The sequence below is a fragment of the Venturia canescens genome, chromosome 3 (assembly GCF_019457755.1).
Source record: "Venturia canescens isolate UGA chromosome 3, ASM1945775v1, whole genome shotgun sequence".
Classification (NCBI taxonomy): domain Eukaryota; kingdom Metazoa; phylum Arthropoda; class Insecta; order Hymenoptera; family Ichneumonidae; genus Venturia; species Venturia canescens.
In genome coordinates this window covers 12,658,698-12,678,280 of record NC_057423.1, presented here as the reverse complement: position 1 = coordinate 12,678,280, position 19,583 = coordinate 12,658,698, and the positions used below count along the sequence as shown (strand labels likewise).

The following is a 19,583-nucleotide window of genomic DNA, read 5'->3' as shown; positions in this document are numbered from 1 at the left end:
CTATTTAATGAATTATATTTTGATTTATTACTTATATTTTCACTGTGTTATAGAGACTATTTCGTTCTCAATAAATTAGAGATGGATGATTAGAAATTAGTCATAACTTTTGGAAAATCTGAGTTTTTCAATATGCGGCCATTGTTACTGGTAAACTGGCAACCATAGCTTATTTGCCATAGCGCTGACAAAGCGCCGATCCGATAAAATTTACGAGCAGAAACAGCAGAAACATGTGGGGTGTATGCGTGCTGCAACAGTGTGCAATATGATTTCAAACACAATATTTCACAGTTTCAACGTTTTGGTCAGGGCAAACTTTAATTAATTTTATTAATTGACTGACACACAAAAACGTAGTCCACCCAGACTTTTGTACTCCGAATATATCATAGAAGTGTAAGCTGGTCGTTATTTACACAGTGAACTGGGGTTAACCTCTGACGGAATCACGATGGTGGTATGCAAATATTTCCAGCAAGGAACATGTCGCTATGGGCAATATTGCCGATTTCAACACGTTACCAATTTTGGTAATTTTATTACTTTAATCGTAATGATAGAAAAATATTTAGTCTATTTTACCCAATGTTTTCTGGCGAGCTGAACGAACCTAACCTATATCTAAAAGTATTTGTCTATTTATTACTTTATGAATTCTTTTTAATCGTTTCAACTACTTAGGTACCAACCAGGGCAGTACCAACAAACAATTCGTAGAAGGAAAAAATATAGTGCAAGTATTAAAATGAATAATTAGACTTTCATTTTTTCTATACTTACAAAAGGATTTTTTTGTATCTGAAATTTAGAAAAAAACGTTGTTATTTTCTCACTTAATTTGTAAGAACGATTTAAATAATCATGAGGGGACATCATCATTTCTATGTTTTCCTAGTTTGGGAGTAGCAGAGGAAGTTTTAGCTGCCGAACGAGGTGGACAATGGCTTCTCTCGTGTTTTGGTCCTTTAAAGGAACAGCCCTGCATTCCTGGAATGGAAGATGTTTCTCCGGAAGAAGTTCGGTGGGAAATGTATCAGGCCCAAAAAAATGGAACTGTCGATCAAACGGTAAGATATTTCAATTATTAACATGAATTCTACAGCTTTCAAATTACAATTTATGCCTAACGATTAGTAGCAGTTGAGAAATGAATTTCGTTTGATTCAATTTCTTATTACAGAAACTACAGTTTCAACAATTATGTCAAGCCATGACTGCAAAACGTGAAGCTCTAAAAAATCCTACTCATGAAACTGCAGCTATGTTGGTGAGAGCATTTTTCTTTATTCAATAATTTTGTAAAAAAAAATGAAAGAAGACCCGAGTTTGGTGTTTTTTGCTGCACAGGTTACACATAGAAATGAATGATTGCATTAATATTGTTATTTCGTTTCCCAAGGAAAAATTGCAAAAAACAAACAGAGATGCTGGTTTTGGTGGGAAGTCGAATTTTGCTCTGTCAACACCACAAATGGGTCAATCGACGAGTGCAAGTTCAAACGTTTTTGGAGCAAAGTCGTTTGGGACAACTGGAAATCCCTTTGGGGGTGGTTTCACCACGACAGGAGGAGCTCAAACATCTTCAATATTTGGAAGGCCTCAAACCACAAACACTTCAGTATTCGGAGGAAAGCCATCGTTTGGTGGAGCTTCGGTGTTTGGTGGTCAAGCAAACACGAGTTCAGTATTTGGTGGCAATCAAAGTAACATGCAGAATTTTGCAACAGCAAGTTCATCAAGTAACTCAGTGTTCGGTGGAGGTACAGGCGGAACAGTGTTCGCACAGTCAACATTTGGAACAACAAGTCAGTCGACCGGGCCATTTTCGATGTCACAAAGCGCGCAATCAACAAGCACCATTTTCGGAACCACGACAACAGCGACGAACAGTCTTTTTGGAGCTCCAACTTCGTCATTGTTCGGAGGTTCAACGAGTTCGTCGAGTATCTTCGGTGCAAACGCGGCCGCGCAACCGGGGAACTCAATATTCGGATCTTCTGCTGGAAATCCAGCAATTTCAACGTCTATAGGTTCGACTTCGATATTCACACTTCCAAAGAACACAGCGGCGTTTGGTGGAGCTCCAGTTTTTGGGGCGGCAGGAGGATTCACTGCGACTCCTCAAGCAGCTCCCTTTTCGGGATTCGGGGCAGCGCCGTCTTTTGAGAATCCTACTATTCAACCGAACAGTGTTTTTGGTGGAGCACAGCCGACGACTTTCGGATCGAATGCTCAGACGACCAGCAGCTTCGGGGCTTTAGCAGCTTCTGCATTCGGCAATGTCGCCGCGACAACAACTGCAGCACCTTTCGGTGCTTCGTCAGGTCCTTTCGGATCAACTGCAACAGCATCGCCGTTCGGGAGAAGCGCCGCTTTTGGAGGTTCCATTCCACCAGGAAATGAAACTTTCGGAGGAGCGCTCGCATCTTGCGGTGAATCGCCGTTTCCTCCGCAAGGGAATCCCCCGCCTTTTGGTACAATCCCTTCCCCACAATCTCAACCTTTTGGAACTCCTACCTTTGGAAATACTCCGAGCACTCCTTTCGCCTCGACGACGAGCACCACGACTACGAGCAATCCCTTCGCTCCACGTTCTCAACAACAAACCAACACCCCTTTTGGTGTAGCACAAACGACCACATCCTCAGGTGGATCCTTTGGACAACCGAATTTTGGCTCGATCACAACACCTTCGATAATCGACGATACCGCTTATACAGTGGAGGGTAAATTAACCGATGATGAAAAAAGCTCTTATCTCGCCGATCAATTTATCCTCGGTAAAATTCCTACCAAACCCCCCACTATCGATTTACGATGAGTTTTCATTTTTCTATTATTGTCTTTGTTAAAAATGATTGTGCGCTGTGATAATTGTACCTTAAGTGCATAAAAGAGCGCGATTGTAATGGGAAGAACTATTCTTCGAGTACCGGTGAACAAAATAGCTGAACAACTGAATTATTATCTTCAAATACTTGGTAATAATTTATATATAAAAATATAAATATATATGGAATATGAAATTCCATTACAATCTATGCTCGTTCAAGTGTTTCCTACTCTAAGAAAGAAAAGTTTTCCTTCCTCTGATGATGATCATAGTTTTTATTTTGTTTTTCTGCGACATTTGATTTTTCTTTTTTTTTCTCCACTACAATTGCAATGAGAACATTTGTATGTTGGCAGTTACAGTTGCAACTCGAATATATAATATATTATTTTTTTGTATCTCAATGTGAGTTTGTTATCCACAAGAACATTCCTTCAAAGGTGAAGAATCACGTTATTTAGTGTGAGGTCTTGCTTTGGCTTTTTCACGAGCACAATGAGCGTGACTGTGAGCTCTCAGAGTATTGAACACTTTGTTGTTCAGTTTGGCGTCGAAACCTCCCGTATCTCCCGTTTGTATACCAGGGGGAAATTCCAAAACTCTGCAAGCATTTATTCTTGACGACATAAGCATATCATGCTTTGTTACGATTTCTGAACCTTCTCCCATTTTTTTATAACCACAACGCTTTATGTCAGCATATTCCTTTTCAACACTCTGCAAACAAAATAATAATGATATTTGCATGACCAAATATATGTTATCGCACGAATCTGTGAATTTACATTTATTTCTGTCACTTACAACAAATCTGTCCAAATCTTTTTCTTCGTCGTTGTTTGTTTCTTTCTCTTCAAGTTCCACGGTCGGTCCAGCTCGGTAATTCGAGTACGATATGTTAACTGGAATTTACAACATTTCGTGAAATGTCTATTCACCGATTTTAATCGAGTTTGGAATTTTTTAAATATTTTTTTAAAGAAAACTTTTTCATTTCATAATTTGCTAACAGCAAAACATTACTAATGAAAAATTAAACATTCAGTATAAAATCTATGAGATATCATGTTTTGGAAACTGAATCCTAAATTTTTGGGATTTTACAACAATTGAAACACAGATCTGACAAAATTTCATATTTTTTTCAACGGTAGTTTCAGTCCTGAATTGAAGATGGGATTTTTAATGCCATGTATAATAATGGAATTTCTAGATTGTAAATCCAAACTTATTAAGTTTATTTTAATTGATACGAAAGTTACCTTTTGAAGCTCCATTGAATTTTTCCTCCGTTTTCTTTAACATTAAATCGTATTCTCGATTGTACTGATTTTGAAGTAATTGTGCAATCACAGCATCGCTGTCAGTACCATCTAAAGGACAATCTTCACAAGCTGCTGAAATTTCTTGTTCTGGCTGTGGTTTTGCATATTTCTTGAATTCCCTGGAAAAATGATTTCTCAGTGAAGTATGACGTAGTTAGATAAATTACATGCAGTCTGAAGGAGTTTATCATTCGTTTATTGCTTATGTTGATCATTTAAAAAAAAAAAAAAATCATTCAAAGTTTACCTTTCCTGCTGACTTTTGACCAATTCTTCAGCTTCAATTTCTTCAAAACTGACATTTTCATTGCTCGTCTGTATTTTAGCCCACGGAGATGCCATTTTCACAAATAAATATTTTTTATTCTAAATTCTATCTGTAAACACAATTCAAGGTAAATTTATTTTTGTGATGTAAGATTGTGCAATATAGATATTAAATATGATATTGAAGATTCAAACTTTGTATGAGGTATAAAAAATGTAGTTCGACAACTAAAATTTCTTAGTTGTCAAAATAATCGAATTATGAATTTGACGAAATAATTTTCAAACATACTGCAATATGCGACTAATTGAATAAACTTTTCGTGCTTTATTGTTATGAAATATCCGAAGGTGACGATGCTTCTGGTTTAACAGAATTTTAATAAAATTTCATACTCACGAGGAAGACTCGATAAGAAGAGGATCGAGTGATTCTTAACCGAAATAAAAAAGAAAAAATATAAATGTTCGTCGAGATGCTGAAATTAAAATAACCCAAACACCTACGAAGATTGTATAAACTAATCTGACGGGGAAAATAATACAATGTGACAATGAGCCATATCGGCAGAATGTCAAAGTAGCGCCATCTCTATTTCATTTATAAGTTCAACCAAATATCCTATTAGTACTGGCAGTCGATAAAAATTGTTCAAAAACATATATATAAACTCTAAAAATAATGTCTTCATAGATTCAAATTCACAAAAGTGGTAGACGGATTTCTTTCAAACAGTTTGATTTTAATGCGATCGTACAATTTACTGCTGAATGAATCTTTGTTTTTTTATCCCAAAGTTTACAGAAGTTGTATTTGGACTTTCATTCACACGCTCAGTATAATTACAACTGTTTCTTTTTTTTTTCATTCCTTATATTTCACCCCCATTTAATTAATCTTCATTTATAATCTATTACGAAGAATCGATATAAGACATTTTGATGAGGATTAGGATGTTCAGCTGGATGTCTCGATTTCACCAAGGTAAATCTGTTTGTCACTAGAGCCTGAGCAAACTGCAACGAAAATGCACAAAAAATCAATTCAAAAGAATCAAAAGAAAACGAAAATTTATAAAAATCTGGTTTGTCCTTTAAAATCACTCACCAATTGGTTCTTTCGGATGAAAATCAATGTCATTGACGGATCCGTTATGGCCAGGTAACTTGTAAAGAATTTTTCGTGTGGTCGTGTCCCAAATATAGTGGAAACGATCCGAAGAGCCCGAAGAAACTTTACTCCCGTCTGGAGACCAGGCGCATCTCAAAAGATTCTAAAATTTGAATTAAATTATCATTAATTTGATTTGAATTTCCATAAAAAACCGACATTCACATTGCGAATAAGGAAAATTCAATTTAAATTAAAATTCCGATTAAATCGATTTGATTATTGAGAAATAGAATAAAAATAGTGGATACTAAAATTTTACAGACAGGAAATTCAATATGAACCTTTTCAAAATTGTGTTGATGTCCAGAAAGAATTTTAACACATCTTTCGTATGGTGCGAAAGGCCTCACGTCCCATATCCTGAGGGTATTGTCCATAGCATTTGACAAAATATACGAGCCATCAGGACTAAGACTGAGCCCCGTGACTGTGTCGGAATGTCCTTTCAATTTGTATAAAACAGCATTCTTTCTGAGATCCCAAACTTTGATGTCATTGTCGACTCCACCGCTAATGACCTGTTCTGCTGTATCATTGAAAGTTGTTGATGTCACCTGAGACAATAATTGTATCAATTAAGTTATATCGTTATAAGATGTGGACTCCACAGTTTATTTTTCTAGAGATAAATGTTTCACCAGTGTTGTAAACAGCCAGAATTTACTCTTTGGAATAAATTGTCTCTTGAATGTAATGGACGATGCTGAAGTTTGCAACCTTGGAGTCCAATGAAATGAACGAAAAAAAGATTTGTAATTCATCATTTTTTTATTTCACGAAATCATTAGCATGGGTTGAAAACTACGAATTGCAAATTCGGAGGGAACAAAATTAGAAAATTACTGAAATTGTTGGAGTTTGTTAAAATCATTTCGTTGGACTCCAACGTTGCAAACTTCAGCGTCATTGTAATGGCAAGATTGAACTATTCATTAGTTTTGTATTCATATCGAATAAAATAGTTCATAATAAAGTTGCAACTGGGGAACAACGGTAAATATTTAGAAGTACGGCTTTTCTGAAAATCGATGCAAAAATTTTTTTTTTTGTATTAACTACTTTGATTAGTCACTATTCATGAAATTTCGCCAGAGGACGCTAACATTTTGAGAAGAACTTTGAGAAGTAAAAAAATTCTTGCATTGATATTTGAAAAAGCCACACTTCTAAATATTCACCAAGAAATCCTTCTAAAGTCAAATCTTTCAATGGATTTTCTCCATCTACAGTGGAAATAAAACGACTCAATTTTCATCATTGGGATAGGAAAAAATTAAGTATTGAAAACATCATAAATATTTTAAAACAAGAATGTAAACAAGTTCCTAATTTTTCTTGACACAAATTTTCTGAAGAAACTCAATATGTATGTAAAGATCATAATTATTTACTTGGTAAGTATTATTCAATGTGTAACATTGTCCCCTTTTTCTCGGATCCCAGACTCTGATTGTGCTGTCATCACCACCGGAGCAAAGCATCGTTGGTCCTCTTCTAGCTCCAGACACAGAATTCACAAAAGATGTATGACCTCTGAGTTTTTTTATTCTTGTTCCAGCTGCAAGATCCCAGAGACCCAATGTAGTATCTGTGCTGGCTGTGTACAAATTACTTCCATCTGGACTGAAATGCATCTCCATAACGGAGCCACTGTGGCCTGACATTGCAGAGATGTTTTCACATTCTCCATAAACATTCCAAATGACTGGAAGAAGAAAAATTCCAATAAATTACATGAAAATTCATCAATTTATTTCTATCGCACTGGGAAAATTCATATTTGCAAACCTTAGGGTAATATAAGAAAATACAACTCTTGAAAACAGCTTGGTTTTGGTAACAGATAGAAATTTATGGAGCACTGAAACAATAACATAAGGATCATAAAGTAAATTCTTACGGATTTGTCGGTCAAAGCCTGTTGAAGCAAGGTATTGACCCTCTGGATGAAATTCTAGGGCAAAAATGTCACCTCCGTGGCCTTCGAGTAACATTATCGGAGCCATTAAGGACGACGTTCTAGGTGGGCCCTGCAATAAAAAAAAGTTTTTAATTTACTGTTCCTTATATTTATTGCTAACACTTGTTCGTATTGTACAAATCTTGAAAATAGAGTTTAATAACGAGTTAATCTACAATTCGTTGTAGGTTAACTTACACTTTGGACAACGGCTTTTTCTCTGCTGCTGAACACCACTTCATTTTTAGTTCTCTTCGAAGCGGGAACGAGAGCAAGAATATCATCACCCTTCCTTTTATCTAAAGCCGGCATCTTTCTACAGTTTTTAAAACTTTGTCAACAAAACGTCCGGCCAACAATTTTACAATAATAATGAAATCAGTTGGAGAATCAATTTTGACGTGCTGCCAACATGATTATCAAAAAACGAACAACAACTGCATCGCGAAAATTGGTTGGCAGCATTGCAATATGAAACTCAAAGTATTCGCCGGTTGGCTGTCACAAGTTGTTTACGTTAAAAAATCCGTTCGGTTCAAATATAATAAGTGATGCGTCTATTTTCGCAAAACTCGGATTATTTTTATTGTTTTTAATTGATTTATTCGGGGGTTTAAAAAATAATTTGGAGCGATGGTGCGTCCTATCGCACTCAAAGGATTGTATGAACTTGAAAAAACTATCGGTTGTGGTGGTTTCGCGAAAGTTAAGCTTGCGACACATGTCGCGACTGGTGAAAAAGTTGCGGTTAAGATTATGGAAAAAGCAGCATTGGGAGTTGGTTTTATACAATATTTTCCATTGTTATTTGATATTTTAAACCATAATTTTATTTATTTTTTGTCTCAGCTGACAATGAGTTTTCATCAATATTTGAACAAGTATTTTATAGTCTCGATTGTGACATGTTTATATTTTCATTTTGATAACAAAACAAATGTTTTTTTTTTATTTTAGGATGATTTGCCACGAGTAAAACTCGAGATCGAAGCTTTGAAAACTTTGTCCCATCAACACATATGTAAATTGTATCAAGTAGTTGAAACTACGAGTCATTATTTTATGATTATCGAACACTGTTCCGGTGGCGAACTTTTTGATCACATTGGTTGGTATTTGATTGAGTTTCCATTATTTTTTATTTAAAGAGCCATTTCCGAGTTCAACTGTACTAAAATATTCAATTCTTTCTTCATAGTTGATAAGAATAGGCTTTCCGAGTCAGAGTCACGTAAGTTTTTTCGACAAATTGTTTCTGCAGTCGCTTATCTTCACAGTCTTGGATATGCACACAGAGATCTGAAACCAGTAAGTTTTAATTGTAATAAGTGAGAAAACTGACAATTTCTCATTTTTCAATCATTTTTTTTATGTACTGAAACTTTCAGCTTTCATTTGGAAACTTTTTGCATTTAACTGTTCATCAATTTATCCATTCATAAGTTTCATAAGTTCACATGCTATAGTGTATAAAATATTTATTTTACATAATTTTTGTGTCATCGGTGTCCCTCCTTGCGTCTTTATCTGAAGCAATGTTTCTTACAAATTCTATTACGAATACTTTGTAATCAATGATTTTTTTGTGTATAGTGTTTTATTTGGTTTATCATGGAAAAATTTTTTGTTCTTATCACTTTAAATTAGAAAATACTTAACTCCTTATTCCGCATTACTATTTGGTGTATTTTTTCTTTCATTAGGAAAATGTTCTGCTGGATAGAGATCAAAATCTTAAACTCATTGACTTTGGTCTGTGTGCAAAGCCCAAAGGTGGCATGCAAGCACATCTTTACACTTCTTGTGGTTCACCAACTTATGCTGCTCCAGAGTTGATATTGGGAAAAAAATATTTAGGTAATTATTTGAAAATAGTTGAAAAAATTTCCGGTATTCAGCTATTCCCCAGGGATTAGTACACATTGAAAATGGATTTTGTTTTTTTTTTTTTTTTTAATAGGATCAGAAGTAGATATATGGAGTATGGGAGTCCTTCTCTATGCCCTCCTTTGTGGATTTCTTCCGTTTGACGATGGTAACATAGAAAACTTGTACAAAAAAATACTTGTAAGTGCGAAAAATCTGATTGAGCAAAAAAAACTGCTGATTTTTTTTATTAACTAACTGATAAATTTTTTTTTTGTAGAGTGGAAAGTACGACGAACCTAGTTGGCTGTCGAGCAGCAGCAAAAGAATCATTCGTGCAATGTTACAAACTGATCCAAAGAAGAGAATCACGATTGGGGAATTGTGCACCCATGCGTGGATCACATCAGGATTTCTAAATCCTGTTACTTTTGTAAAGAAGATAAATGTAAGCATATTCTGATAATTGTAACTATTTCCATCGCTATAAATTTATCAATTTGATAGTTTCCCTTAAAATGATGAAATTTTTAGGAAACGCTCCATTTCTGTATATTTACCGTTAATTTCATATTGTACAAACTTATTATTATTACATTTCATAATGTTTAATTATAGTTCGAAAGGGATGACGAAGTATTGAGCACTATGGCAGCAATATGCGGCGAGCAAAACGAGGATATTTGGAGGACATTGACAAAAAGTGCTCGAACTGATTACAGAACAGCCACGTACTTGTTGCTGCTGGACAGAAAAATGAAAGGCCTGTCTCTAAAAATATCGTCCTCGTCAAAATCTCATATCCAACAAATCGTGAGTTTTTTCTAGTTCTTTTTTCATTAATATTCCATCTTTTGAAATAGTTTGAAAACATTTTTTTCATTCCTTCAGTACGAAAGGGGTTTGAATCCGGTTATCACAGAGCTTGATCAATCTCCGAGAAAGAAGGCTTTGGGAAGATCGCCGATAAACGAAAGAACCTACAATTTATTGCCAACTACACCAGAAACTGGTAAAATTCGATTCGAGTAATCAAACAATTTTTACCGGTTTTTATTTCAATTCTTGAGATCGAGCCGCCGTTGCTCTCTTAATTTCGTTTGTTTTGTGAGATGAATGTAACTCTCTCTTGAATTCGGTGGACCAAAATTTTGTTCAAGTCGATTTTTCGAATTGGTTACAGCGGACAGAACTCATGGAGACAATTTCACGGAGCCAAACATACCGGGACGCAAGAGACTGCGCAGTCGCGATCCCGACGATCCATCTTCGCCGGGTAAGTTTTATACGATTACGTAATTAAAGTTACAGCTAATGACATTGCGTCCTTGCTGCACTCTAATTACCCAAAGTAGCCAACCAACTAATTAGAAACTTCTTAACGGTAAATTGAGCGAAACAGAGATGGCTCTCTCGTCGCTACTAAACTCTACTTTGCAATTATCGCGGTGATAAGACTGCAAACTTTTGAGGAAACCTAATTTCGGAGAATCGCACTTATCTTTTTCCTTGGTTCCTCTTTCTGATCAATTCCTTGAATTTGTTAAATTTATAAAAAATATGGAAGCAACTATAAAATACTCGTTTTATAGCAACGTTTTTCATTGAAAAATGAAAAAATGGCCGTAACTTTCGTATTTTTACACATTTATTATGAAAATCATGTTCTTTTAATTCTGAAAGATAATTCGCAATCTTTGTTCACAGTACCGACAAAAAAAGCAACGGAAAAAAACAGACAACCTGGAACTCCTACGATTAGAGAAGGAACGCCTGCCAAGTACGAATAAAGAATTTTCGAATTCATTTCCCCAAGTTCCCGGACGATTTTTCGAATTATTGAATTCCCATTTCCAAAATTGTAAATCCTTTTTTTGGAATTGTTTGAATATTGGGTTTTTACGAAATTGTTTCACCCCTCAAACCCTCATTTCGAAAACAATAATTTTTTTTTGTATTTTTTCCACCCAGAGGATCGCAAATTTCGACTCCTGGTAGTGCGAGAAAGGTGATAATGGGTCTCGAGCGCGGTTTGAACCGAGTACGATGCGTTTTGACACCGAAACGGCGCACAAAAAACGAAGAGAACAATAGCGATCAGCCGAACATGCTTTCGGGCAAGGTATGTTCGTATTCGACCATTCAGACTCGAGAGGATCTTTTATTCGCAGTTTTTTTCGATTCTCTTTTTATTTACTTTCGCAACACGTAGAAAATACCCGATTATTACTTTAATTGTTCAGGGACTTTGCAATGTCTCGTCAACGTCCAGCGACTGTCCGGAATACGTTCTTTTGCAACTTCGACGTGCGCTTCATCGCAAAGGAATAATTTGCCGTAGGAAGGGGTAATATTTTCTTCTACTTTGGAGAATAATAAGAAAATCAAAAAAAGATAAGCAACAAATATCACATCATTTAAAAATGAGAAACTTGAAAATTCACTTATCACTTTATCCATTGTATAACTATTCTGTTTGCCAATATTTCACAAACTTTTCTAATTTAGTAAGAAAACGAAATAATACAAAAAAATTACAACAAACGAAAGTCTTTGAGAATCAAAGGATTCAGAAATTGCCTTTCCATGTGGTTATTTTGATTTTTGTCAATTGATTTTCGTTTCTACTGTAGAAAAATAATAATCTCAACAATTTTCAGGTTCGTTCTTCAGGGCGAAACGGAATCCCTCGACACGGAGAATATCAAAGAGTGTACGAAGCCGTTTACCTCGAGGAAAGCGTGCTCCTTCGAGCTGGAAGTTTGCCTACTCGAGGGAATATCAGACGTTAAACCATTGGTTGGTATACGTCGTAAAAGATTGAAGGGTGATGCATGGGTTTACAAACGCGTGTGCGAGGAAGTTTTAGCGCTCACGGCCGAGGCGGTGCCAACAGAAAACGAGCAAGATGCCGAATCCAAGTGTCTCATTTGATTGGGGCTTATAAAATAACATAAACAATTTTCACCAGCCGGTAATTCATCATTTTTTTCACTTATTAACGTTCGCAAGACGTTTCGTGAGTGGAAGAAACGTCGCGTTTGGAACGCAGCAATAAGGCAGCGGTAATTGATCAGTTGCAAATTAATCACAGAAAAAGAAGCATTTTTTAGTCTTTACGTCATGGGTCAGGGATTTTTTTATATTCTTTTTGTTTTTAGCCCTAATATTAGTTTTGTACTTTTTTTTTTTATATATTATATGTCGAGCCTCAAATTAAGGGTTCCTCGCTGAAATTGTGATCTCTCGAGTCAAGTTATCGTTTTTATTGGTACGAAAATTCGTAAATCATGAAATAATTCATAGTTTGTGGCCGTAATTTCTTCGTTCAGACAATTATTTTTGCCGTATAATCATATCAGAATTTGAAAGCAACATTCCATATCATTGTAAATCGTGTTTTTGGACGTAGAAATGAATTTTTTTTTCATAAGAGTATTTGGAACGTGCATCCTGCCAGAATATGTGCCTCGTTGACGAATGTCAATGATGTGTATAGTATTCAATTGTGAGACATGGGGAATAGAACTCTAAAAATAAAATGAAAAATGTTTCGAAGCTCTTCGATCGAATGCTGCGACTTATTGTTCCATTTGCTCCATAAATAAAAGGGTAGTAAATAAAATCGTCGTATATCATGTGGAATCTGGAGAAACATGAGATTCTGGTCGGTGTCGAGTACTTGGAAAAGGTTTTCGAAATTCTTCTTGGCAACAAAGAGCCACTTTATTGCCAAAGAATTTGAGACTGGAGGGAATAAAGAGAGAAAGTAAAATGGAAAAAATTGAGAAAAGAGGAAGGAAAATTGAGCCCAGTTTCGCGAATACGCGGCACGAACAAACCCCTTTTTAAGGACGTATATTTGTATGGAAAAATGTACGTTTCTCTAGTTTATATTATACGAGATATAAAGACATCGAGCGGCTCGTTTGAACGAGACGAGCTATCGAAACTCAAGGGCTTCGTGATCTTTAACTGGGGCTTCTATTTCCAAGTCGTACACGGAGAGATATCGAACGGCAGCTCGAAGAGCAGGTCGAAGAGTTATAAAATCACCACAAATCGATCAGGCCAAAGTGGAGGCCGCGGTACTAGTACCATTTTAACTTTTATGGTCAGGCACAACGACCAGCCCTCTTTTATCTCTTCCGCACGATGATCCGTGATCTTCGCGCGATATTTCTCTCTTCCTCTTTCCTCCTGCCTTCTTACTGCCTCCTTTTTCTTTCACTATATGCCCAGTTTAGGAATATATGCCAAGCTCCTCTTTGCGGAATGCAAGGTCTTGCACACAACTATTCTGCTCGATTTCTCATTTTTCAAACATTTTTTCTTTTTTTTATTCGTCAGTCCTTTGTACAAGGGCAAATGACTGGCGCTATACAAAGAGCTGAGGCTCGATCTCGTAGATCTTTTCAAAACTTCTATTTATTATTTCAATTTTTAAATTTTCAAAAATTGCTGTATTTACAAGAACTTCGAACGAATTCCTTCCTTGATATCCAGAAACCAAAATAAATCGAAGGCAACCATTTTCACGATATCCATCAATTGTTGATATATAACATTCCTTAAAAAACTGAAGTATTTTCGAAATGTATACAGTATTTGCCAATATATTTCGCTACAAACCTTTGCTCGAAATTTTCCTTTCAATTTGTTTGCTCACATTTTCATTATCGTACTCGTACACTGTTAAAAAAAAATTCTTTTTCCAAGTAATTCAAATTATTTGAGGGAAATTCATTGGCTACTAAAATATTTTCATTTGGGTTGGATAAAAAAATATTTTACGTCCAATAAATCATTTTTTTGGCAGTTATTGATTAGTCGTTATAATAAAGGTTCTTGAAACTAAATACCGTTATTTAAATTAAATACAGAATTGCTGCCAATAGCAAATAATATATTTTCGTGGTAAATAAATAATATTTTTGGTGGCAATATTTTATTTTGATGACATACATGGAAATTACTCATGAGAAATATGCAATATTTTCCATTGGAAACACGCAACGTACTTGAAACAAGTAATTGACTTTTATTCCAGCAATCACATTACTCTTCGGTATAAAAATAAAAAACTTTAATCGAAAAAATTTGTATTCCAGGAAGAAGAAAGAAATTACTTTCTAAATTAAGATTGTACATTTTTTTCATTTCGAACAAAACATACTTTGGCTGCAAAAATTCGAAAGCTCGGTCGAAATTTTTATTTAGTCAGCCGAATTAAATTGACGCATTGTTTGTAGTGAACGTGCAATCTCGTCTATTAACGGTCCATTATTTTTAAGAAATTTATATTTGTTTTCATAAAAATATTAAATTTATGTCAAAAACATATTTACATGGAAACAATAATGAATTACTAGATAATATACAAATAATTCATTTATTTGCATTAAAAAAAGTTACTTGTTTGAAAAAAATTTTTTTAACAGTGTAATCAAATCATGAGAAATAATATCAAAGCTCCAAAACGGCCGTCAAAACAATTCAAGCCACGAATCGAATTCGACAGTATTTCACAGCGTTGTCCAAATATTCGTGCATTCTCATGACAAGTAACAAATGACAAAAGTAAAAGTATACTAAAATGACAAAAAACTTGGAGTTTAGCGTTAAGTATCTGCTTATAATAAAGATATTCATATTGACGTACTGCGGTCTCCGTCGTACACCGCAATTTGAAAATATTCAAATACACGCGCGATCCCAGCGGTCCTACACATGCCTATTACCGTCTGGCGAGCAGTTAATTAAACATTGGGGCAATGAGCCTCGGCGATGGAGTTTCTGCGATAATGATTAACCGGGAGCGTAATTGAGCGAGTGTGTAAGTTAAGAACAAGGCAGAGTCCAGCAAACTCGATAGTAATATGCAAGCGTACAATCATAATAAGAGAAAAATATAAAAAGGGGTTTTCGAGAGGGAGGGGAAAGGTACACGCCGATGGTTGCGGCGAAGGAAATTAACGCTCGTGTCAGTAGGAATCGCGAGTATATGCATAAAAACACGTAATAACACAGACTTTTTCAAACTCATTCTTATAATTCTTTCACTAGAAATTATAACTTGTATCGAACTCGCAGCATGTGTTAATCAATTCCGTCGATTTTTCGTGAGGATTCAGTTATGTTGATAAATTTTATCGACTAAATTTAGCAACACGACACGAAGTATGGAAACGAGTATAAATTATAAAAATCGATTAAAAATCTGTACAAAAGGTTGAAATTTTCGGTCGAGCCCTTTTTTCGTGAGAACGATTTGAATTCGCGTATAGTAGAGAGCGGCAAGCCCCGCGCTGGCTGTTTCTTTTCTTTTAATACTTGGCGTCGAGACGCTACCGCGTCTCTCGATCTAATTTCACATTTGCTCATTAATTCTTCTTTTTTTAAATTTCATTCTCCGGTGAAAATGACAGCAAAAGTCATTTCCATGGCGCTCTAAACATTCTCAAATCCTTCATTTACATTTTCGGAGCGTTACTCTATCGAACGTTATGAAAAAAGTGCAAAACGTCACTGAAAGTTTGTCATTAAAGAGGATTTTAAACAGTATTTTCGAGAAATACTTTTTAATCAAACGGCTTCGAGATTTTTCATTCGTGTTTTGGAGTCTCTCGCATGTTAGGTCTTTTGCTCGTACATGGAAAAGACAGTAGCGGCCGTGCACAATAGTACGGAGAGTAGTGACGGTCTACGAGTAAAGTAAGAGTCAGGTAAGTAAGGTAAAGTAAGTCAGGTATATAAGGATGGCACGCGCGCGGCGTGTTCTATCGCTTCCGGGCATCAGCGTGCTCGCGAGCCGCGGCTAATTGCTCTTTAATGCGCAAGTGCGTTGCTTTTCTGTACACCACATACGTCAACGTATATATATATTAAATAAACATATATACACACGAGATATTGTACATTTTTTTCTGTACACAAGTATATTTATACACGAGTGTGTACCTTTCGCGATTCTTGGACCTAGATTAAGCCTTTCGAAGCCTCTCTCCTTCGCCTCCACATTTTTTTAACTCCTCCATGACTTATATCCTGTGTTCATTATTTTGGAGTACTTTTTCCTAAGTGTACTCTCGTGCACGCGAGGATTTTACAATCCGAGAACATGTTTTATAAGAGTGAAGAGAAAAAACGTTTTTCATTCGCGTTGAAAATTATTTCTTTTTTTTCCATTCTAGATTCTCCGGCGACATGAATTCTGATGTGTAATTAATACCGAGCCGTCGTGGGTGCGGGGCAGAGCTTTTGACTCTGAGCATATTTTTTTTAAGATGGAGTAAAAAAATTGAATTTCATGCAGCATTACTATACAGAAAATTGATTATTTTCTGTACTGTTGTTGTTTTTTTATTTCAGGATTTTCAATAACATTGTCGGATGAGAGTTTTCGAATTTTTTTGACAATCTACAAAGATAATTGACTCTGGGCACAATTTTTCTGAGACAACTCAACTTTCTCATTCGTTCGGATTTGTTCCGTGTGGTAGATTTTTATAAATGGTTCAATCACGATTCGTGGCTCACAGAGCGAGAACTTTAGCCTCTGGAAATTTTATTATAAGATTGAAAAAACGTTTATTCCTTTCAAATTCTTCTCTCTGTGGACGTTTATAACTAATCTAATTATGATTAGTGATAGATTCGAGACTCGACGGAAAATTTAAAAGAGTCGCTAATGAGTCGACCCACAAACTTAATTCGGTATCTCGGCCTCTGCGCCCGTTTTTTCTACGTACTTTCCGAGAATTCCTGTTAGATGTAAAAATGTTTTGTGCAAAAGGAATAATAAAAAAAAAAAAAAAAAAAAAAAAAATCGGCATACAGCCGAGATGTAAAGTGGGGCCCTTTGCTTCGCCGAGAGATGCACTATCCGTGTCCAGCACCGAGGCCACTCATACATATGTAGGGAAATGTGGAGTGCGCTCTATAATTTCAACCCCTGGAAGAAAAAAAATGAATATGCAAAGCTCCGCAGAAAAATTGTTCACTTTTTTCCTTCGAAAAAAACAAAGATGGACCAAAAAAAATTAACATTCAACCCCCTCCTCGTCGTTGGATTATTTTATCCTTTCCTCCTGCTGCTTCTCTTTCAATTCGGCTAGCTTCAAGTAAAACTGAGCCTGGTCACTGGCGTACCGCTCTTCAGTGTTTGTTTTTTTTTTTTTTTTTTTTTAATATCAATTCTTTCTCGTTCGTTTTTTATGATGTTAAATTATCTATTGTCATCTTAGATTCAATCGCTCTTTCGTTCTGTCACTTTATTTTGTTGACGTATTTTTGCGAGGGCGCTTGGCAGATCCGTCCGCCCATCTCCGGTTCGACGGCTGCCTTCCTCGTCATCTCCCACGTCGCTGCCGCGGGGCTCGCGGAGGGGAAGGGTGCGTGTGCAAAATATTGCAGCTGAGAAGAATTGGATGATTTTTTGAAACTTCTGCCGACGTGGATTCCCTCATTCCCTTTTGCTCAGGATTTGCGAATTGATAATAAAAACGCTAAATTCATCAAATTATTCCCGATGCTCGTTAATCCTAGGGCTACAGAGGAAAGGGTCCTAAACGACCCCTTAAAGCAAAATGTTCTGCATTTTTTTCAGAACATGCTTTTGTTTTATAATTTTCACGTTCTTGAGAGATTTGATCATGCAAATTCAGCTTCAGCATACATTCTTTGCGATATGAAAGAACGAAGTGACTGTGGATAATGAAAGCGTTCACCTGTCGGAAGAGAAGTTTGATCCTATGGTGCTGGAGGCTGTCAGCTTACATCGATGAAAAAAGCGATCATTGCTAGCCAACGGAGTTGAACGATTTGCCCATTTTTAATGGAAACTCGAAATGGGCAGTTTTACATGAAAGTTACGAAAACGATCTTTCTACCGGATGGGCCGAGAGCTACGATTTGGAATCGTGCATTTCCTAGTAGACGCGCGTACTTCACTCTCCACTACTGCGCGTTCCTTCTTCTATAAAAGTATATTTTAATGTACAGATATACAAAATCGAGAGGGAGAGAGCTATAAACTCGGGACTGGCTCAAAAGCCCTATAAAAATTGTTGCCCCTTATCGTAGCCATAGAGGAAACGAGACATTAAATCGAGTCCGACGAAGGCGGGGTGTTTCGGTGGGTGCGTCCGAGATTTCCTGTGCTCGTTCCCTCACAAACACACTTTGTTCTCCCAATGCTAATAGGGAATGTATAGGATACCATTTTTTTTTACGTATTCGTACGTGAACAAAGTTAGTACGAGTTTTTAAAGGAAACTTTTTCCTCGTCGAATAGAGGCGTATGTTAATGGGATGTTTATGGTATCGGGGTGCGCAACACCCCCGTGGCATCCTCAGGGATTCCGATCGTTCAACGCTGCTAAAGGAAATCCTGTTCCTGGAGTCGCAAATTAATCAGTCTCGTGCCCTACCTTGAAGGGGATTTTTTTTGTACAATAAATTCAATTGTTTGGATGCTCCTTAAATGTTTCTACGATTCGCAAAATAATCTCATTCTTCCTGAATGGGCCCGCGCTCAAAGTGATCTAGAATCAATTATTTTAAGCTCTGCTTAAAGCTGTCACTTTCTGTTGTTGGTTTGTATTGAAAAATATTTTGGAAAAAAATGGTGAAATGATTATTCGAACGACGGCTCTGGCTGCAAATGTGAAATTGAAATTTTCCGCGATGCTTCAAATTCTCTTCGCGGTAGGAACGATTTCAGTAATCGCGTCCTTTTAGTTTAGTGCGTAGGCCAACAGAATAGATAAATGTTTGAGAAGCTTGGAAATTAGTAAAACGATCGAAATCCAAGGAAAGATCGAAGTAGGCTGAGTCATCGGGGCAGGATTTATCCTCGTATAAACAAGTTTATGATTAAGGCAGCAGTGGCAGGGCATTACCGGGTACGAAAAATTTGTATATAATGGTGCTATGTACATGTGCAATGCACCGACGAGAAGTTGCACATTATAAACGTTATATCGAGGCATAGGAAAAAGACGTACGAATAACCAATATGCTATGTGCAATTGTATGGAAATATGTATCTATGAATGAAGACACTTTCATTTATGAAACCAGATACTTATATACCGGACACGAGAGCGTTGTAACATCCTGCTATTATGTGCCCTTATGTGTGTGTACTGAGAG

At 36.2% G+C, this 19,583-nt stretch overlaps 4 protein-coding genes across 6 annotated transcripts; 2 read left to right on the top strand and 2 right to left on the bottom strand.

Moving 5' to 3' along the window:
- The first annotated feature begins 180 nt into the window (after positions 1-180).
- Positions 181-3,240, top strand: LOC122408087 (nuclear pore complex protein DDB_G0274915-like). The gene is made up of 6 exons (XM_043414647.1): positions 181-307; positions 424-533; positions 685-736; positions 899-1,070; positions 1,184-1,270; positions 1,403-3,240. Exons 2-6 carry the CDS (start codon positions 455-457, stop codon positions 2,822-2,824), a joined length of 1,812 nt encoding a protein of 603 aa, XP_043270582.1. The 5' UTR covers positions 181-307; positions 424-454; the 3' UTR covers positions 2,825-3,240.
- Positions 3,094-4,997, bottom strand: LOC122408091 (serine/threonine-protein kinase RIO3-like). Of its 2 annotated transcripts, none has more exons than XM_043414656.1 (5): positions 4,830-4,997; positions 4,409-4,541; positions 4,099-4,280; positions 3,641-3,738; positions 3,094-3,553 (listed from the first exon to the last, which is right to left on the bottom strand). In XM_043414656.1, exons 2-5 carry the CDS (start codon positions 4,501-4,503, stop codon positions 3,290-3,292), a joined length of 639 nt encoding a protein of 212 aa, XP_043270591.1. In that variant the 5' UTR covers positions 4,504-4,541; positions 4,830-4,997; the 3' UTR covers positions 3,094-3,289. The 2 variants fall into 2 exon arrangements, with proteins under 2 accessions (XP_043270591.1, XP_043270590.1); XM_043414655.1 differs by having other exon boundaries at positions 4,409-4,538; positions 4,829-4,995.
- A 153-nt stretch (positions 4,998-5,150) lies between these two features.
- Positions 5,151-7,958, bottom strand: LOC122408089 (U5 small nuclear ribonucleoprotein 40 kDa protein). Its single transcript, XM_043414649.1, has 6 exons — positions 7,761-7,958; positions 7,503-7,632; positions 6,994-7,307; positions 5,884-6,156; positions 5,537-5,702; positions 5,151-5,445 (listed from the first exon to the last, which is right to left on the bottom strand). The coding sequence occupies exons 1-6, from the start codon at positions 7,872-7,874 to the stop codon at positions 5,387-5,389; spliced, it is 1,056 nt and encodes a 351-aa protein (XP_043270584.1). The 5' UTR covers positions 7,875-7,958; the 3' UTR covers positions 5,151-5,386.
- Positions 7,959-8,071: 113 nt separating this feature from the next.
- LOC122407897 (maternal embryonic leucine zipper kinase-like) lies at positions 8,072-13,971 on the top strand. Of its 2 annotated transcripts, none has more exons than XM_043414371.1 (13): positions 8,072-8,339; positions 8,520-8,670; positions 8,761-8,870; positions 9,266-9,419; positions 9,523-9,629; positions 9,709-9,876; positions 10,047-10,241; positions 10,320-10,440; positions 10,612-10,704; positions 11,136-11,208; positions 11,400-11,550; positions 11,672-11,775; positions 12,089-13,971. In XM_043414371.1, the coding sequence occupies exons 1-13, from the start codon at positions 8,196-8,198 to the stop codon at positions 12,360-12,362; spliced, it is 1,845 nt and encodes a 614-aa protein (XP_043270306.1). In that variant the 5' UTR covers positions 8,072-8,195; the 3' UTR covers positions 12,363-13,971. The 2 variants fall into 2 exon arrangements, with proteins under 2 accessions (XP_043270306.1, XP_043270307.1); XM_043414372.1 differs by having other exon boundaries at positions 8,275-8,365.
- The last annotated feature ends 5,612 nt before the right edge of the window (positions 13,972-19,583 follow it).

Excerpts from the sequence above, each read along its gene's own strand:
- LOC122408089 (XM_043414649.1), bottom strand. The coding sequence starts at position 7,874 with ATGCCGGCTTTAGATAAAAGGAAGGGTGATGATATTCTTGCTCTCGTT. Across the intron at positions 7,308-7,502 it reads AGGCTTTGACCGACAAATCC|TCATTTGGAATGTTTATGGA; the intron begins GTAAGAATTTAC and ends TTCTTCTTCCAG. Across the intron at positions 5,703-5,883 it reads ATCAACACAATTTTGAAAAG|AATCTTTTGAGATGCGCCTG; the intron begins GTTCATATTGAA and ends TTCAAATTTTAG.
- LOC122408087 (XM_043414647.1), top strand. The coding sequence starts at position 455 with ATGGTGGTATGCAAATATTTCCAGCAAGGAACATGTCGCTATGGGCAA. Across the intron at positions 534-684 it reads TCAACACGTTACCAATTTTG|GTACCAACCAGGGCAGTACC; the intron begins GTAATTTTATTA and ends TCAACTACTTAG. Across the intron at positions 1,271-1,402 it reads ATGAAACTGCAGCTATGTTG|GAAAAATTGCAAAAAACAAA; the intron begins GTGAGAGCATTT and ends TCGTTTCCCAAG.
- LOC122407897 (XM_043414371.1), top strand. The coding sequence starts at position 8,196 with ATGGTGCGTCCTATCGCACTCAAAGGATTGTATGAACTTGAAAAAACT. Across the intron at positions 9,420-9,522 it reads ATTGGGAAAAAAATATTTAG|GATCAGAAGTAGATATATGG; the intron begins GTAATTATTTGA and ends TTTTTTTAATAG. Across the intron at positions 11,551-11,671 it reads CGAACATGCTTTCGGGCAAG|GGACTTTGCAATGTCTCGTC; the intron begins GTATGTTCGTAT and ends TTAATTGTTCAG.
- LOC122408091 (XM_043414656.1), bottom strand. The coding sequence starts at position 4,503 with ATGGCATCTCCGTGGGCTAAAATACAGACGAGCAATGAAAATGTCAGT. Across the intron at positions 4,281-4,408 it reads GTCAAAAGTCAGCAGGAAAG|GGAATTCAAGAAATATGCAA; the intron begins GTAAACTTTGAA and ends TCATTTTTCCAG. Across the intron at positions 3,554-3,640 it reads AAGATTTGGACAGATTTGTT|AGTGTTGAAAAGGAATATGC; the intron begins GTAAGTGACAGA and ends TTTTGTTTGCAG.